Raw genomic sequence first — 20,228 nt, 5'->3', positions numbered from 1 at the left:
GCAGTGCTAGCTATTGAAACTGGGACTTAACGTGAATCTGGACCTTACATCTGCTGCTGTAGTTCCTTGCATAAGGCATGATGAAAAGTGCAAAGTCTCAGGGTCTCCTCAGAAGGAGGAGACAAAATGTGTTCGGGTTGTAAGAGATGGTCCCTATGCATTAATGTTATATTGCTCTTTTGACTTTGTAGCCAACATTCCAGATATGCTTAAGTGAGTATGCCTTGTATGCTGCCTTGAGAACCATTAGTCTACGAAGCAGGATGCAAACATTTCAACTGCAGAAAAGAAACAGTATCTGTGATGCCTTTACTGCTGGGATGGAAAACATTATTATTATTATTATTATTATTATTATTATTATTATCACACATGACTTTGCCCAAAGAAGTCTGAAAACTGTAGACCTTCAATTCCCAGCATCTGTAAGAGACTACAATTCCCAAAATTCTTGGCAGGGGGGAGTCATGTACTTTAAATATACGATATGGATGTGACCTAGTCCCAGAAATGCTTTTGGTTTTTTTGAAAAGTTTTTATTGTTAAAATAATTCAGCATTAATACACACATGTTGTGAATATACTGTACAAGCATACAAACATACATTTCATACAATCCTTAAAAATATTCAAACATACCTACATTCAGTCCCACAGATAATTCCTTTTCCCATCACCATCCACCACTCCTCACCCCACCTTTGTGTTAGACTTCCAATCTACTCAATTGCAATTTCTTTCCACTTCTATTACTTTCTTTCACACACCTTTAACCTAATTTCGTGCTTCTTTTTCTATTACACATTGTTATCCATCTTATTTAGTATTTCAGTATTTAAAACGGAACTTGATATTCTAATAGGAGTTCTGATTTTTCAATATGGTTTTGCAAGTATCCTTTAAACACTTTCCAGTCCCTGTCTATCTTCTCTTTTGAGATCCTTCCAATTTCTCCCATTGTTTTGGATATATTGTAGTACTCCAATAATAAAAATGTTGTATCAAATTCTTTATCTGCATGAGCAAATTGTTGTCAGTCATACTTTCTGCATATATCCATGTCCAGCATTAACACCTCACATGTTGCTACATTGGACACACATGTCTACATGTGGTCTACATCTTGGGCGTTAATGATACAGTGTGGGTACAAGGAAATGTGATCTTCTGAGCTTCCTGCATTTGTGCGTCTCATTAGCTCCCAAGAACCCTGTGCTTGTCAGAGATCATCCTTGGCAAATGCCGTGCCACACAGAGTTGCACATATGGCGCCTATAGACTCATATCCTGTCCCCGGCACATGTGTGGCAGTACATCTGAAGCTTGGGGGGGGCAGGGGGAGGGAGTACGCAACCTTTGATGAGATCACTTGCCCATAATGAAAGAGTAGAGATCAGGTATAGCCCTGAGGCGGGAGGTTTCACGTTCTGTCCCCTCCTCCGGTATGTGAAACTATTAGCTATTCTTGCTGCTCCACAGAGATGTCCAATCCCTCTTTGAAACTTGCTGAAACCTTCCCCTGGTTTTTGATGAATGAACTTTTAATGGAGAGGAATAGGTCGGCTTGTTTTAAGTGAAACGTTTATATGGAAGTGGATGATTTAAACAACTTTAGCTCCATTAAACAAAAAGGAAAGCTAGATCTTAAACTCTCATTTGTTTCGGAGAGTGTCTGGCCTGGGATAAACATGACATTAAGTAGCCATCTGAGCATTGCTAAAACATACATTTGCCTTCATAATAAAATGTTTTTAAGAGATAGTAATGGTTACCTTGAGAGCGGTTCACATTAGAAGCATTAAAAAGAGAGAGAGAGAAAACCCTAGTCCTGAATTCTTTCAATAACTGTCCATCAGCTAACAGCAATAGCATACCACAAAATAGGAAGTGCTGCTGATCCGATTTATTTGGCAGGAACCTCTAAGTCTCATTTAAAGGCAACAGCACTGAATGTTTAAATGTGGAAATCTTAAATCTTCTTGCTTGCTTCTCTCTTGCCTCAGACCTGCTGTGTCTGCAAAAGAGCAGGGATAAAGGCAGAGATTAAAGGTATTGTTGATATCATCCACATTTAGATACTAGTTGTTGGTTCAGTCTGATATGATTTCAACTTTTTCCTTCATTTCGATCCTAAGTCCAGAAAGTGAATAATGTAAGTCATGGGATTTGATAGCATTTCAAGGCCCACAAGGGCCACCCTATTTATTTCAATGTTGAAAACAAATCCCTAAACCAATGAATAGCCTCCTGAAAAGGAATAAGGCAGACTTCGTAATGAATACCACACTGAAGAGCACATGGGCCCTTTGGGTTGAAGGTATTATTATTATTATTACTACTACATAACAATATATAGACATTGCACAAAAAATAAAAATCACTCACATCCCCACAGTTCTCTAAGAGAAATACAATCCTCAAGTATGCATGTATTGGTCCGACAAGCACACCATAAAGGTAAAGGGTAAAGGGACCCCTGACCATTAGGTCCAGTCGTGACCGACTCTGGGGTTGCAGCGCTCATCTTGCTTTATTGGCTGAGGGAGCCGGCATACAGCTTCCAAGTCATGTGGCCAGCATGACTAAGCCGCTTCTGGTGCACCAGAGCAGTGCACGGAAACGCCGTTTACCTTCCCGCCGGAGCAGTACCTATTTATCTACTTGCACTTTGACATGCTTTCGAACTGCTAGGTTGGCAGGAGCAGGGACCGAGCAACGGGAGCTGACCCCGTCGCAGGGATTTGAACCGCCGACCTTCTGATTGGCAAATCCTAGGCTCTGTGGTTTAACCCACAGCGCCACCCACGTCCCTAACAATATATAGGCATTGCAGAAAAAATAAAAATCACTCACACCCCTACAGAGAAATACAATCCTCAGGTATGCATGTATTGGTCCGACAAGCACACCATAGTTTCATTTTATTTATTTTATTCATTACATTTCTTCCAAGAAGCTCAATGGTTCTATCCCCTCCCTTTTTATCCTTACAACCAGCCTGCGAGGTAGGTTAGGATGAGAGACTTGTGACTGGCCCAAGTCACCCAGTGAGTTTCATGGCTGATTGGGGTTTTGAACACTTGTCTCCCAGGTATTAGTCCAAGACTCTAACCACTATATGGTGAACTTACAAAATAGCCCATGCAAATTTTTGTAAGTCCCTACCCTATTTTGTCCTTTTCAGTGATGCACACTCCCTTTTTTATTGGGAGGAAGAAAGAGGAGATAGGAGAAATGGGATTGTTTCATTGGTTCTGCTAAGAGGCCATCTCCCCTGGGCTCCTGCTCTCTCTGCACTGTTTTCATTCTGGCTGGTCATTACATCTTTAAGAACTGAGTTTGCTTCTTTTCGTCTTCCTTCCTTGTCCCCTCTTCCCTTTGTTCTGATGACTTTTAGACTAAGCCTGCTGGCATGGGCTGCCTTGTTTTCATTGATCTCATCACATTACCTAACATCCATGTTCTTAAATGCTTCCAAACATAAATGTGTGCTGAGCCATTTTCAAAGGTCAGTTCTAATGGGCTTAGAATATCTCACCCCATTTTGCAGCCTTGGGCGTTTCTTGAACCTGTAATTTCCACAGTTAAGTATGCCTTTGGATGGGGAAATGTTTTATTTTGCCCTATTTAAATATGCCACTTCCATTTCTTCCCTTTCCCCATTGTCTAAATTCAGAGGACAGTAATTCCCAATCTATCTTACTGAGACCATAGTCAATTCTCATGGCCAGAGCAAAACATGGTGGTGATGACCATAGGGGGAAATCCTAATGATATTCCCTCCCATACAGTCTACTAAGAAAGCATCCTGAAGTTGTCCCACTGACAGCAGTGAGAGCTGTGACAAGAGCATTACACCCAAAGAGATGCCATCTGGTGTAGTGGTTGGAGTGTTTCAGCCAAACAGCAAGCTGTATTTTTCTTCCTTAAAAAACTGGGCATGGAGGCATACATAGCCTCCAACATTTCTCCAATGAAATTAGGGACGTCCTAAGGAAAAGCGGGACATTCTAGGATCAAATCAGAAACCGAGACAGTTTCTGTATATCTGGAAAATAGGGACACTTGGAGGGTCTGCAAAGCTTGGATTGGGACCATGCTTCAAAGGGACAGAAGTTATAAGGCTTCCTCCTCATGCCATGGTCCTGACCCAAGTTGCCTCCTACCAAGGTTCTATTAATCATACTATGTCCATATGCTTTCAGCTCTGTGGCCAATAGCAGATTTGGATGCGTGTTAAACTGGGGTGTTGTCATGTGTCCAAGGATTAACCCCTCTTCTTCATGCTGTTGCTTTTTGAAGAAGAAAATTATTTTGGGAAGTGAGAGCTGGACCATAAGGAAGGCTGATCGCCAAAGAATCGATGCTTTTGAATTATGGTGCTGGAGGAGACTCTTGAGAGTCCCATGGACTGCAAGAAGATCAAACCTCTCCATTCTGAAGGAAATCAGCCCTGAGTGCTCACTGGAAGGACAGATCCTGAAGCTGAGGCTCCAATATTTTGGCCCCCTCATGAGAAGAGAAGACTCCCTGGAAAAGTCCCTGATGTTGGGAAAGATGGAGGGCACAAGGAGAAGGGGATGACAGAGGATGAGATGGCTGGACAGTGTTCTAAAAGCTACCAGCATGAGTTTGACCAAACTGCGGAAGGCAGTGGAAGACAGGAGTGCCTGGCGTGCTCTGGTCCATGAGGTCACAAAGTCGGACATGACTAAATGACTAAACAACAACAACAACAAATCACAGAATGCTAATGTGACATGTAGTTTGTCCCCTGATGAGACCCGGGTTCATTTGCTTGCATCAAATGCACAGCCACAAAGCACATTGGGTGATATTGGGCTTGCCACCACCTCTCAACCTAGCATGCTTCACAGAGTTGTTGTAAGGAAGATAAAGAGGAAGACCTTTTATTCCATACCGAACTCCTTAGACAAACTGTGGAACAAACTTTTAATGAATAAAATAGAAACCCCCCAGTGAGTTGTGAACTAAAGATCTGATCTGGCTGCCTCCCACTTTGCCGCTCTTAATGGCAAATTTCAAGTTACCTGATGGCTAGACTACCTAGAATACAGAGAGGTGAGAAGGGAACGAGGGGTGCAGGCTGGATGTGGGGGGGCCACAGTCTACATGCAGCCCATGGGCCCTGGCTTAGACTCCCCCCCCCCTTTAAATTTTCTGTTGTACAATTTAAAATTCATTATGGATCATTTCCCAATACTCTTTTACCCTGACCCTAGCCTAGACTTTCGACATGTTGCTAAATAATAATAATAATAATAATAATAATAATAATAATAATAATAATTTATTTGTATCCTGCCCTCCCCAGCCTCTCCTAGAAAATGATCAGTCCTGGTCTTTTTTGGATAATCCCAGTGGCGTAGCGTGGGGGGTGCAGGGGGTGCTGGCCGCACCGGGCGCAACATCTGGGGGGGGCGCGCTCGCACTCGCAGCTCTCTGCCCCTACCTGGCTCCACGGGTTAGGGGGCGCAAATTACTTGCCTTGCCCCGGGTGCTGACAACCCACGCTACGCCACTGGATAATCCTTGTAGGACAGTGATCAAATCCACCATGCTTTCGATACAGTAGCAGCAATATAATTTTTGTGTTTAGCATCCTTGTTTTGTTTCACCATTTGTCTGCTTTGTGGAGTGAGGTCAGGTCGCCAGATCTGGGGAGCTGCACCTCTGGTGACGTGGATGAAGGTTTCCCAGCCTGTCTCTGCCTTCTCTGGAAGGGACTAGCAAGAGGGAGAGGGGGAGAGAGCTGAGCGAGGAGCCAAGGGCTGTGCTGTTAACTGAGCAAACGTCTCCACGAGATTTATGGCAAGGGAGAGGAACTGCCTTGCCTCCTGTGATGAATTAAAGGGAGAAAGGAAACTTCCATGATAGGTCTGCTGAAGGAATTTCCCTCTTTTCTGCCCAGAAGGGGGGACTAGAGGGGAAGGGGAGTTTAAGTTTGAGCCAGACTTATCCAGCTGCAGATCATCATCATCATTCTCTCCCCCCCACACACACACTTCTGAAGATGGAGGCTGCTGCTTTGCCTATAAAGTCAATCTGGCTTGGGGAAGGGGGGGGGGCATGGCTTCTCTTGGCACCCATCCTGATTAGACTCTTCAGTGGAGGCAAATCTGTTTTGCACTTGTAAGATTTTGTGCCAGAACACTGTATTTGTGTGTGTGCGCACAGAGAAGGGGTGGTACCTCAGTGGTAGAGCATGTGTTTTGCATGCAGAAGGTCTCAGGTGCAATCCCTGGTACCTGGAAAACACTCAGGAACAATATCTAGAGTGATGGTGCAGTCAAATAAAAAGTGAGCTTCCCAGTCAAAACAGTGCAGCTGAGAGGTATTTGCATCACACTCACCTTCCACACTGCAGGGATGCACTGATTCATTAGTAATAGATCTTTCAACCCCATTCAGTGAGATGACGGGAAACCTGATATGTACTTCCTGCTTGTGGGCATCTTTCCTGATATTGCTGTGGGGAGGATGAGAGTATATTATGCGGAATGCAGAAAAATGTGTATACAGTGGTGCCCCGCAAGACGAATGCCTCGCAAGACGAAAAACTCGCTAGACGAAAGAGTTTTCCGTTTTTTGAGTCGTTCCGCAAGACGAATTTCCCTATGGGCTTGCTTCACAAGACGAAACGTCTTGCGAGTTCTTGCGAGTTTTTTTCCTTTTTCTTAAAGCTGCTAAGCCGTTAATAGCCGCTAAGCCGCTAATAGCCGCTAAGCCGCTAAGCCGCTAATAGCCGTGCTTCGCAAGATGAAAAAACCGCAAGACGAAGAGACTCGCGGAACGGATTAATTTTGTCTTGCGAGGCACCACTGTACTACTGCTTAGAGTTAGACCAGGGGTCAGCAAACTTTTTCAGCAGGGAGCCGGTCCACTGTCCCTCAGACCTTGTGGGAGGCCAGACTATATTTTGGAAAATAAAAATGAATGGATTCCTGTGCCCCACAAATAACCCAGAGATACATTTTAAATACTGTAAAAGCACACATTCTGCTCATGTAAAAACACCAGGCAGGCCCCACAAATAAACCAGAGATGCATTTTAAATAAAAGGACACATTCTACACATGTAAAAACACACTGATTCCCAGACAGTCCACGGGCCGGATTGAGAAGGCAATTGGGCTGGATCCAGCCCCTGGGCCTTAGTTTGCCTACCCATGAGTTAGAGCAACCTTCCCCAATCTGATGCCTCCTTTGGACTATAACCCCCATCAGACCCAACCAACATGGCCAGTGGTCAGGGATAATGGAAACAGTAGCATCAGATTGTGGAAGACTGGCTTAGGTAGATGAAGCATTCATGATTTCACATTGATAAGCGCATCTTCATGGAAAGAAAAACATGGTAAGTTATTCTAGAGAGCCACTTTCTCCTAAAATGTTCCAATCTCAGGCAGTGATGAAAGTACACAATAGAGAAAACCTGTCCCAATCCAGAGCCCTCAAACTTAAGCTATATACAAAAAAATATTCTCTAGCTATGTGTGATAGTGACTCTCTCTTCTCCTCTATGGATGGGAAGTCGGAGATGCTCTTGCAAGCTCCATAACCTCCAGCAAGAGCTTCAGCCCATGCTCTGTATGCAGAGAGTATTGGCATTTCTAGTAAAAAAAAAGATCATGTGATGGGAAAGACCTTTGCTTGAGACCCTGGAGAGCACTGGTCAGTGCTAGGCTAGATGGACCTGGCATGAGGAACCTCTAAAAAGGGGTTCAGATGAGGCATTGCTGTCCCTGTGGAAATAGCCATTGTGGAACATTCTCTTCCCTCTTTGCTCACCATCTACCTGTTCAGGAGGGCAATGGAGATGAATGTATCAGCAGGACAGATTAATTGCAAGCCCTCTTTATTAAGGAATTTGTTAATCTGGGAAATGGATCCTTACCGAAAGAGACAGCAGGGGAAGAGTAATAAATTGCATCCTTGTCACTTGTAAACAGCCTCTCCCATCCTAAACAGCTGGCCTGGGGACAAAATGCAAGCATTGGGCATGTGAAGTCCTTCCCGTCTGCCGCATTTCCAGCAATTTGACTTGTTTGGGCCCGAACGTGTCACTCTTTGGAAGTCACCATCACACCTCCCTTGGCTTTCCTGGATAGCTTGGGGTTGCGTCATCACCACCGAAGGCACCTTCCTTGAAGAGCCCCCTCAAGAATGCTGGCTGGTTCCTTCTCTCCTCACCCTGCACACCCTCAGCGGAAAGAAAGAAGGGCTGATGACAGCCTGTTGAGTGACTTGTTTGCAAGAGATGAAGTGATAGCAAGCACAGCCTCTGATGCATATGCCTCCTCTCAACGCTAGTTCCTTATGCATAAGGAAAAAGCAAACAGATAAGAAAGTTCAGAGGAACTTGAGGGTTCAGGAAGACTTGCCTGACATCACACGTGAGCAAACAAGCTTTGGAAACCACACAACTTATCCGTATAAAAATAATGCTACTATTTGCCTTTTTTATGGAGCCATCAGTTCTTAATCTACCATGGATCTACCTCGTCCAACCACCTGAATAACTCAAGTTCAGAGGGCCTTTTATCTAGCTTTATTTACCATTTTGTTTCCTAGGGCAGGGGTGGGGGTACCAGTTGGACTCAAGCGCCCATCAGCTCCAGGCAGCATAGCCAATGGTCAGAAATGATGGGCAAGTCCCAACATTCAAGCAGCATGGGGGGAGGCACATTTTCTCTACCCCAGCCCTGCGGATTTAGACTAGACATGAGATTGACCAGGGCATTTTTGGTTCACTGGCAAGCAGAACTGAAGCAAATGCAGAGAAAAAGATTTGAATTGTTGCATGGGAATCATGCAGGTCAAACGTTTATCAAAAAATGATGGGTAAGGTGTTGGATGACTCCCTTTTCAAAACTGTCAATCTTTCTAAGGTGCTTTAATGGGTCATCATGTCAGCCTTCCCTCAACCTGGTGCCCTCCACATGCTCTGTACTACAACTCCCATCAGCCCCAGAATGGGGTTCTGTGCCCAAAGCAAAGTTGCAGCAATCACAATGATTCCGAGTTCAAAGTCAACAGGGTGTTTTTTTTTAAGAAGGATATTCATGAACTTTCAAGATCCAGGAAACGTTCCATTTCAGCACTCAGCAGCACTAAAATTTCCAAAAGGTAAAGGTAAAGGGACCCTGGACAATTAAGTCCAGTCACAGATGACTCTGGGGTTGTGGCACTCATCTCACTTTACTGGCCGAGGGAGCCGGCGTTTATCCACAGACAGTTTTTCCAGGTCATGTGGCCAGCAGGACTAAGCTGCTTCTGGTGAACCAGAGCAGCGCACAGAAATGCCGTTTACCTTCCCACAGGAGTAGTACCTATTTATCTACTTGCACTTTGACTTGCTTTCAAACTGCTAGGTTGGCAGGAGCTGGGCCCGAACAATGGGAGCTCACCCCGTCGCAGGGATTCGAACCGCCAGCCTTTTGATTGGCAAGCCCAAACGGCACAGTGGTTTAACCCACAGCGCCACCTGCATCCCATTTCCAAACCCTTCCATAAATCACAACAGAGGTTTGATTTGTTCCCATTTCAAAAAGATCTTCTTGATTGGCTTTTTCTTACAAAGACATGGTGATAATAGCAGTTCTGTGAGAAGCAAGTTGACTTCCAGGACCTTTTATAGGAGGAATGGGAAATACTTTGTGGTTTTCCACTTGTTTTTGGACTCCAACTCCCATCATCCCTTACCATTGGTTATGCTGGCTGGGGCTGAAGAGAGTTGTGAGTACATAAGCTCTAGAAGGCCACAAGTTCCCACCATTGCTATCTTACAGTATGAGGATCATCTACATACCTGGATCTAAAAGGAAGAGAAGAGTGGCTTGATCTGGCAAGCAGGCAGCGTCTGGTGATGTTTCCCCTAACTCTTTGGCTTCCATATCCCCTACAGATCCTACAGTGAGAAAGTGGGATAGTAAAGATCTGAGGACCACATGTTTGATAATGAAAACTAGTGAGGGTACAGTGGCCATTGTAGACTTGGAAATGCATTGCTTCTCGGAGACCTGACATTTATTGCCTTTTCTTCATTTGTTCTTAATGTGCCAGCAGTGAACATTTGTGATATATACACAGCACACTCATGAAAAACAAAGGCGAGTATCCAATGCTGATTCTGCACAGGGTATACTCATTAAAGTTAATAGACATGACTTGGATTCATACATTTCAATGGGTCGATTCTGAATGGAAGTTAGCTGGATACATACAACGCAAGAGTGGTGAGATACGTACTACACCAGGGTATCAACATTATTTCAGTGGTTGTTTCATTTCATGTTTGTTTGCTTGCTTTATTTCAAATGTCCATATCCTGCCTTTCATCAGTATTAATTCCAAGGCCTACACTTATCTCAAACAGTTGCAATAGCAGCTACAGTATAATACTAGTAGCAGCAGCTGTGGCTGTTGATATGCTAGGAGTCCTCTCAGCTGTCTTTCTCAACCTTTTAAAACTATCTTCAAAAACTTAGTCTGGAAAATTTACAGACCACTTCATCTCTGTTTATAGGGGATGTGAATCAGCAAAAAAATACACCAAAAAATCAACAGATCATACCATATAGAAATGGGGTTCCCTAACTAATGAACCTCAGACAGGCACTCTAAATATGGAATCGTAGGGTAGAACTTCATTATTTTTAGCTTAGTCAGCGCATTACATTATATCCAAGAAACATATAATTAAAATAGCCATTTATGGTGCATTCAGAAAGAGGGGAGGGCAAATTACACCCTTGAGATTACATGGGGGCAAGCACTTAGATCTTGCATTTTTTGCAAGCCTTACATTCCCCACCCTTTGAGGGGAAAAATGACTTAGTTGAATTAAAGCAGTGGGCTAATTTGTGTAAATCCAAGGGTATTTTCTTATATTTGGGTTGTTAATTGGATTGCTTCTCAACATCAGTGAACCACAACTTACTTATAGCTTTCACAGCAACCTCGAACAAAAATGAAACCATCAGATGGCCCTCTCCAAAGAACTGAAAAGGTGCCCTTTCACATATCCTAATACTGTGGTACAGTATATCAATGGAGAGAGAGAGAGAAAGAGAAAAAAAATATCCCCACATGTTTCCACAAGCAGAGGGCTACTAAACACAGAATCGGCTTGCCAAGCTAAAAAATGAAAAAGGCAAGATGTTTTATTAGACACCACCCTCTGGATGAAAGAGCGTCATTACATCAGCAGCATCAGGAAAAGAATCAACTGCTAAATCCTAGAAAATTGAGAGGAAAATAAAGGAAAATAAACCATAAGAAAGAAACTCATCATGAAGTCTTTAAGATGCAGCAGCACAGAGATACCTGCCCCCCCCCCCAAATCAAATAGGCCCTCAATTGTAGTCTTAAACCAAGTCAGCTGAATGAATGGTGCAAACAGATAACATCAGATTTGGTCCCATCCAAATCATACACAGCTTCCCCCAAGGAATCCTGTGAACTACAGTCTACTCCTCGCAGAGTGACAATTCCCAGCACCCTTTAACAAACTACAATTTCCAGGATTCTTTGGGGGAAAGCCAAGTGCTTTAAATGTATGGTATGGAAGGAGAATCCTCTCATACTATTCGTGTGACACTGAATTCCACTCCCAGTGTCTACATAGAATAGAATCAAGTGGTGCAGCTGTTCTCCAGCCTGCAGGTGACAATTTTGTATGTTTAAATGCTCCCCCCATGGAGGGAGAACTCTTCCTTTATGCAGGAAAAAAACACACGCAAGGATACGTTTGTCAGGGGAAAGGGGGGAAACCATACTCATTTTCAACATGGAAGGAGTTTTATTTTCCCATAAGGCGACATTCATCCATGCAAGTTCCCCACTTCCCCTGAAACCTAAAGAGGTATAGTCTAAAAATAGCTTTCTGCATTCTGCTAAATGTGTAAACTGGGTCTAAGTTCAACACTGCCTCTAACGGTCTGCACTTAAGCAAAACAATTTATTTGGCTGACCACTGGCTCCAAGCTGGCGGAAATGAATGATGCATACTGGGCAGAGGGAGAAATGATAGTTGGGATTGGCATCTTAGATTTATTCCCATCTTTCCTAACATTTCCCTTGAATAAATAAGAGACAGATTGAAGATAAATGGAATAAGTTACGGCGAAAGTCCAAAAAGAGACAAATGTTGACTCAGCACACACTTTGGGAATGGCAATGTTATTTTTCTCTCTGTATAAATGATGGCTTTCTCAGAGATACACCAGTGAATGTTGTTGGCGTTTGACAGTTATCCACAAAGCAGATAGGTGTCACAAACCTAGCACTGCTATGTTAAGCATCACCAGGGAACTCATCTTAATGCCAAAGTTCACTGGTGAACCCCTAGACAATTTCTTCAAAATGGGATTATTAGATGTTTTCTAGAGATTTGATTGCTTGATTAATGAGAGGCTGTTTAAATTGTTTTGGCTGTTTTAAATAATAGCAGATAGGCATCAAGTGCTGTGCCCTCTGGCCCATCATTTGAAAGATCCAATAATAATAATAATAATAATAATAATAATAATAATAATAATACAGTCATACCTCGGGTTAAATATGCTTTGAGTTGAGCGCATTCGAGTTGGGCTCCTCGGCAACCCGGAAGTAACGGAGCACGTTACTTCCATGTTTCGCCGCTTGCACATGCGCAGACGCTCAAAATGACATCACGTGCATGTGCAGAAGTGGCAAAAAGCGACGCACGCGTGTGAAGACGTGCCATCGCTAGTTACGTTTACCTCTAGATGTGAACGGGGCTCCGGAACGGATCCCGTTCGCATCTAGAGGTACCACTGTAATAATAATAACTGTATTATTTATACGCCACCCATCTGGCTGGGTTTCCTATTGGCAGATTTCAGGGACAGCCTTTTCTACTGTGCCCCTGTCTATGTGATCTGAAAACATTGCCAAATTTGTATTAAAAAAGGTCCATAGTTCAGTGGTAGAGCAACTGCTCTGCACGCAGGTTCAATCCCCAACATCTCCTGTTTGATCTGGGAATATTCCCTGCCTGAAACCATGATGAGCCCCTGACTGGGCAATGTCTGAGTGAGTTGAACCAAGGGTCTGATTCAGTATAAGGAAGCTTCCTGTTTTCCCATATGATCCCACCCAGCAACATAATTTTTTCTGGATGCCTTGCGATAAATAAATTTAAAACAAAATTTCAAAGTAAAACATAGAAGGATTAAAAGGCATTTGGACTCCTCCTAAGATGTGTTGCGTTTGTTTTACTTTATTATTTAAAGCATTTCATTGTTGTAAGCTTGTAATTCTTTTCTAAATATTGTAAACAGGGCTATAAAGAATTAAAATATGATACATACATACATACATACATACATACATCTAAATAAATAAAAATAATGGAATTCACCAGAGACTGTCAACAGTTACCTCTCCTATGAGGATGTGTTTTGCCAAAATCTTAATTGCCCCTAGCTGGAGAAAATAGAACATTCCATTGATTAGGGAATGGTTGCTAAATGTGGCAGGTATGGACAAGTTTAACGATGTTGTTAAAGTTTAGGGCAAACAGACAGTTGACAAATGTTCTAGAAGAAAAATTGAAACCTTAATTGGAAGGCAGAGAAAATAAAGTTAACCCTATTATTCTCTCTGCAAGTGTAAGTTGGAAGGTATTTATGATGCCCAATGTAAATAATATTTGGAGCTACATTAAGCAACAGTACTTTCCCTTTTTCATCTTCTGTGGATATTTTAATACAAATGGGAAACTACAAAGGAAACTTGCTGAATTGGGTCCACAGTACTGAAAGGCTTATCCTTGGAAATGGATACTTTCTAGAAGTGGGATCAGATTCCACTGGATGTTGCCCTGTACAATGTGTGTGGATTAAGTCCTCAGACCATCTGCAATCTATTGCCACCTGCATCCTTTTCCATAGGGCAAAATACGTGCCTCTCATAGCCAAAGAACTGAAGTATGATGCATATATAAGCTGTAAAGTGCAGTATATCCTATGTTGTTGTTGTTTAGTCATTTAGTCGTGTCCGACTCTTTGTGACCCCATGGACCTTCTTGCAGTCCATGGGACTCTCAAGAGTCTCCTCCAGCACCATAATTCAAAAGCATCAATTCTTTGGCGATCAGCCTTCTTTATGGTCCAGCTTTCACTTCCATACATCACTACTGGGAAAACCATAGCTTTTACTATACGGATCTTTGTTGGCAAGGTGATGTCTCTGCTTTTTAAGATGCTGTCTAGGTTTGTCATTGCTATATCCTATAGCTATACATATTCACCCCCCTGGTTGTTTTTTTGCCTTGCTTTTATCCATGAGGGATCACTTTACAGCCCATTTCAATCCACCTTCTTTAATCAGAAATAAGTGCAACTGATTTCCACGAGATTTGCTTGCCTAGTAAGAATGCACAGAATTGTAACATATTCCAGACTAGCCCAGACACAAAGCAAGAAAGAGTACCTGGCATGAGCAGGTGAGGTCAGCCACAAGACAATTAGCGAACAGCACAAACAGGACTCAAAATCTACCCAAAGCAGATGGCTCTGGGTCACAAAGCAAGCCAAGCCTCAGATCAAGTGAACCCATGGCAGCCAATTTAATAGATTCTGTCTTGTGATTAATTCTTGTACCTTTATCAATTCAGGAGCCCTCCCCCGCTTAAAAACAAAACAAAAACCATTTGTTACTCCTCAACTAAAAGGACCAGTCATCCACTTTCTCCCTTCCCTACTGCTCTCCTTCCTTCCATTTAGGGATGGGTGAACCTGTCAATTTTGTTTTCTCTGTTCTCATTTTTCCACATATTTGTGTGTGTGTGTTTCAAAAGTCCTAATGAAGAGTCACCCGCATTTTAGTGTGAATTTATTCCACTATACACATTTTAAACGCAGTTTTGTCCAATCCACACATTTTTTTTGCAAAACATTTTCCTCTATTATAATATATTTTTCTATGCTATTTTCACTAATAAGTGTATGTTTTAAGCACACTGGGCCCTGTTATATGCATTTATATATATATATATATATTACTTGGCTGGAGAACTGCGCTGCAAAATTCAGAAAAATGCAAAATTCAACGAATGACTGCGTTCAGGCAGGCAGGAGACTCTCCACCATGTGGCTCAGTTCCTTCCTTTGCCACCAGTAAGCACAGATCCTGCTTCTCCCTCCCCTACCAACCAATTGGAAGGAAGAAGAAGAGGCAGAGCAGCACAACCACAAATGTGGGTAGGCAGGGGGAGAGGTATGTTCGGGAACTACCTCACCCCCATATTGCAGCTAAGCTGCACTGAGTGAAACCTATCAGTGAGGGACTTGACTGTCTAGAGATCTGGGTGGTCAAGTGGTATCACCTCTGTGTGGGGTCCCAGTCCCCAGCAGCTTTTCAGAAACTGGTACAACAGGTTCAGGTGTATAGCACCTCTTGGAAGCCAGGTGTTTCCCCATCACAGTGTACAACGTACGTACATCAGACATTTTAGGAGCCCTGGGTGAGACATCAAAATAGAAGCTCCTCCAGCTCCATGCTGGAGCAATTCAGTCTCTGGTCGCTTCCCAGCCCCCACGCATCCAGGTCAGATCCCATCCAGGATACATTCACACACAGTCCCATCAGTCATCCCTTTCAAGCTGGAGTCACCAGATAGCATTCTCCCTCTGTGCTTCTCTACAGTTCCTGAGCCTGGACTCCACATCATCCTAGATGATTCCTCTCTCACACACATCCCATTTCCAGCTTTGAAGCCACTCAACTCCTTCTCCCACCTCCCACGGACTGCAAGAAGATCAAACCTCTCCATTCTGAAGGAAATCAGCCCTGAGTGCTCACTGGAATGACAGATCCTGAAGCTGAGGCTCCAATACTTTGGCCACCTCATGAGAAGAGAAGACTCCCTGGAAAAGACCCTGATGTTGGGAAAGATGGAGGGTGCAAGGAGAAGGGGACGACAGAGGACGAGATGGTTGGACAGTGTTCTTGAAGCTACCAGCATAAGTTTGACCAAACTGTGGGAGGCAGTGGAGGACAGAAGTGCCTGGCATGCTCTGGTCCATGGGGTCCCAAAGAGTCGGACACGACACAACAACAACATCGGTAGAGTGCTAGAGCATCGGCCTTGCATGCAGGAGGCCTCGGGTTCAATCCCCAGCAACTCTAGGTAGGACTGGGGAAAGGTCCCTAGATGAAAACCTTGGAGAATGACTGCCATTCAGCATAGACATCACTGAGCTAGATGGAGTCTGCATATAGACGTTGTGCCTTTTCATCCCATGAATTTGTCTAACCCCCTTTTTAAAGCCATTGAAGGTGGTGCAGCTCACCAGAGAGGGAAAGCAACTAACTCATGACTCAGGAAAGCATTGCTGCCTGCTCAGGACTGTACCAAAAAAAGAGAGAGAGGGGTTGTGAAACACCTGGCAGGCTGCAGCTTATGGGGCTGCATTGACTTGCTGGATCCTAAGTTGTGCAAGCTTTACCCAGATCACCCAGCGATGCGGCTAGCCCTATGGAATGAATTACTCTCTCCCCCCTGTGCTCCAATTTCCCCTCTCTCAACCCAACATGGCCTCCACCGACAGAGCCCTTCTGTCCCTCTTTATTAGAATAACAGGATTATAATATTAACAAGTCTGTTTATTTCACTCCGTAATTAATAAGGAAAAGGCAGACAATCAACTTGCCTGCCTGTTGCTAATTAATGCAGTGTTACGAGGATGGCATTGACACGGTGGGGAGCCCGGGCGCCTGTGATGTTTAATGAATGTTATGCAACCCTTAGTGTTATTTAATTTAATAGGAGAATTAATATTGGGATGGAAAGAAATTGCCTCTGCTCTGCAGATGGGGAGAGGGATGCCACATTCATCTTGCTTTATTCAAAGCATCAGCCCACTGAGCGAACCTCTTAAAGGCTATTTGATTACACAGTAATGGGCATATTTGGCCTCGGTGGCAGTAGGCAGGAGCAAAGGCCTGGGCACCTTTGATAGCAGAACAAATGAAATACACACGTAACCCTTCACCCAGTGCAATCCGCTGATAAAGTTCCCCAGTCTTAATTCGATCTGTAAAGATTAGTCCGGCAATAAAAGGTATTGCAAGGCTGATGTCCATGGAGTCTCCCAGGGCATTTGACAAATGGCTTTATGACAGTAATAGGAGAATTAGAATGCGACATTAAAAATCCACGCTGTTTAGTCGAGCTAAACTTCACCAAAAGAACAGCGGCGGCATTGCAGGACTGCTCATCCCCTTCCTCCTTGGACATTGCAGTGAAGCTACACAGACGCTCTTTTAACGGGTACGCGAGGCTGGTGTGCCAATAAATAACCAGGATTTATAAAACACTTGGCTGCCTATTTATTTATTTAGCATTGCTGTTATCGCTGTTTGCTCAGCTCCTGTGGCCTGGCACTGAGACACTGCATCTCCATACACAAAGCCAAGAGGTTTTACGGCATGCTAAATAGGTGTTCTATTGCGCCGCATATTATCCTAAGTGATGCTTGTTATTGGATGATTGTATCATTTCCACCGCCTCGTCATCACTCCAGAGCATTTATATAGTAATGGTTTGACTACTCTCAGATGATATTATCTACCAAATGACTCTATTTACACCCTCGGCAGTCTGTCGCTAAACTAACTGCCCTGGGATGCAGTCGGTCTCGCAGCAGAATTGGGTGGGATAGCCCATCAGTTGGGGTTTATGCACCAACGGAATTGGGACCAGGTTTTTTGGAGGAATCCATCTGCACCGCTGTGTGAGGTGGCATCAAGACGTTGAGAAGTGCAAAGAAGGGCAGGAAGGTAATACCTCTAGCGCTTACACTACATCCATTCATGGCAGTACCTCACACTGCTTAGTATCAATGGACCAATTCTTTCATGCGTTCAGATGAATTCTCATGACTTGGGCACATGACTCTGAATGACTCAAAGCTGAATCTGTTCTAAAGGGTCCCCCGAGCCCCCAGAACAGATTTAGGGAGGGCGTGGTCCAGGAAGTCCCATTGCACAATTACAAATCCTTGCGCTGACAGAACGACTTAGTTGGATACCTCCCTTACTTTATAATCTACCTTGGGCTTCGTGAGAGATGCGAGACAGAATATAAATGTAAGGAAAATAAATAATAATCTGAAGTGTAGAAAGCACAAAGTGATGTTGATGCAGTACTGTCAATTGTGAATGGTGCTCATATTCATATACAGTGGTATATGACAGAGGACGAGATGGTTGGATAGTGTTCTCGAAGCTACCAGCATGAGTTTGACTAAACTGCGGGAGGCAGTGGAAGACAGGAGTGCCTGGCGTGCTCTGGTCCATGGGGTCACGAAGAGTTGGACAGGACTAAACGACTAAACAACAACAACAACAGGGTTATAGGGATTAGAAGTCTGGCAACCACAACCTCATAAAAATAATTATAAAATGACCCTGGTAGTTGATTGTGGGTTCCTTAAGGGCTACTAACCTGGCTAGTTCTTACCAAAGTCTAGGCTAATAACCTGTTCCTTATTTCAAGAAACAGTTCCTTGTTTAGCGTTAATAAGGAGTCATTTGTTGAAATAAGGAACAGGTGGAAAGCCTATCTAAACCTCACTATGGAAGGTACCTAAAGCTACAATTAACTGACAGGTGGGAGAAGGTGGTGAAACTGGTTTGCTCATTGGGAGTAAAAGGAGATATGTGTCTCCCAGGAGAACTGCAAAAGAAAGTGATGGGGAGAAAGCAATTCTACATTTTTTGCAGCCAAGTAGGCAGAAGAGATGTATTGCTACCGTCCTGGGACTAGCACTGTCCCTTTGTGTGTCTTCTGGCCCACTGCCTATTTGAATTGTACGTTTCGTTTGAAAATAAACCAATATTTCTAAGCACCATCAATAACCAACATCCTCTCCTCCGATGGAAATTCACCTTGCTTTAGGTGATTGGCAGGCTTGGGCAAAGTGGCCAGGTGGGTCTAGTTACACCATCAGGCTTGCAATTCCTCACCTCCTGCTTTAGACAGTTTCTATAGTAGGTTGCTATTGGTTCCATTGTACAGGCTGGGCAAACTGAGGCTGAAAGCATATGCCATGCCCACTGTTGGCTGCCTTAAAGTGGCATGCAGTTCTAGTTCTTCATAAAACACGAACCCTTCCCATTAGTACTCAGCCAAACCTACTCCCTTTTTTTCAGGAACATTTCCAGTAGTATTGGAAAACCCTTCCTTTTTGCATTTTTACCCTCAGTACCCCTTGAAAAAATATATCCAGTTACTTGTTCTAAAACATGCATAGACACACAGAGACAGTTTGCCTCCCTTTAGCGTTCTGGCAGCAGATTGCTTTAGCCTATCTGTGAAGCCAAACACATCTTTGAGCTTGATGACAGAAGTCAACTAGGCTCAGAGCACTGCAGACACTGAGTACAATACAGACAAAAATCAGATATATGGAACAGGGAGTAGCATTACTCCTCTCAAGCGCCAGTGGAGGCCTTTGTAGCAAGCCATTTGCAAGCTGTGGTTATAGCTTTGCCCATTAGTATTGGGGGGGGGGTTAAGGGCTGCTGAAGCATTCATTACTGAAATCCTGAGCCTGCACTGGACCAAGAATCCCTCCTGACCTTTCTATCATGCTAGATACAATTGAGTTAGTGCTGAATTTTGATTTAATTCCAGGAATGGAGTTATAATTCGCTTATAGCAGACATTTTCCTGAAAATACATGCATCAGAACACTGCAGGAAGGTAGGGGTGATTGCACAAGCGATACTAACTTTGAGAAAGACATTAACAAACAGCATCCCCACCCCCTTTAGAGATTCTACTCTGCAATAGTTGCAATTTGTTCCTGAATTATGCAAGACGAGGAAGAGGGTGGTTTATGGCCTCCAATTATGCCCCAGTATGCTTCAGATACATGGGATGCGGGTGGCACTGTGGGTAAAACCTCAGCGCCTAGGGCTTGCCGATCGCATGGTCGGCGGTTCAAATCCCCGTGGCAGGATGAGCTCCCGTCGTTCGGTCCCAGCTCCTGCCCACCTAGCAGTTCGAAAGCACTCTTAAGTGCAAGTAGATAAATAGGGACCGCTTTCTAGTGGGAAGGTAAACGGCCTTTCCGTGTGCTGTGCTGGTGCTGGCTTGCCAGAGCAGCTTCGTCACGCTGGCCACGTGACCCGGAAGTATCTTCAGACAGCACTGGCTCCCGGCCTCTTAA

The 20,228-nt window shown here is 43.8% G+C and overlaps 1 protein-coding gene across 5 annotated transcripts in view; it reads right to left on the bottom strand.

The window, feature by feature from the left end:
- Positions 1 to 1,996: 1,996 nt before the first annotated feature.
- The window catches only part of LOC310671418 (homeobox protein Hox-C5-like), a 149,457-nt gene continuing 131,225 nt past the window's right edge, over positions 1,997 to 20,228 (bottom strand). The window contains exons 1-5 of one of the 5 annotated variants that reach the window (XR_014508004.1): positions 10,964 to 12,330; positions 9,833 to 9,931; positions 7,919 to 8,337; positions 6,375 to 6,490; positions 1,997 to 2,014 (exon numbers count right to left, since the gene is read on the bottom strand). Coding sequence is in view for 4 of the 5 variants with exons in the window: in XM_083427438.1 (XP_083283564.1) it covers positions 8,105 to 8,215 (111 nt within the window). In the remaining variant the exon portion in view is untranslated. Of the gene's footprint in view, positions 2,015 to 6,374; positions 6,491 to 7,918; positions 8,338 to 9,832; positions 9,932 to 10,963; positions 12,331 to 20,228 lie in introns of those variants that run through there. The other 4 variants (XM_083427442.1, XM_083427443.1, XM_083427444.1 and 1 more) reach the window with 4 other exon arrangements.

The sequence above is a fragment of the Podarcis tiliguerta genome (assembly GCF_965153285.1).
Source record: "Podarcis tiliguerta genome assembly, chromosome: 2".
In the NCBI taxonomy this organism is placed as follows: Eukaryota; Metazoa; Chordata; class Lepidosauria; order Squamata; family Lacertidae; genus Podarcis; species Podarcis tiliguerta.
This window is presented reverse-complemented; position numbering and strand designations above follow the sequence as displayed.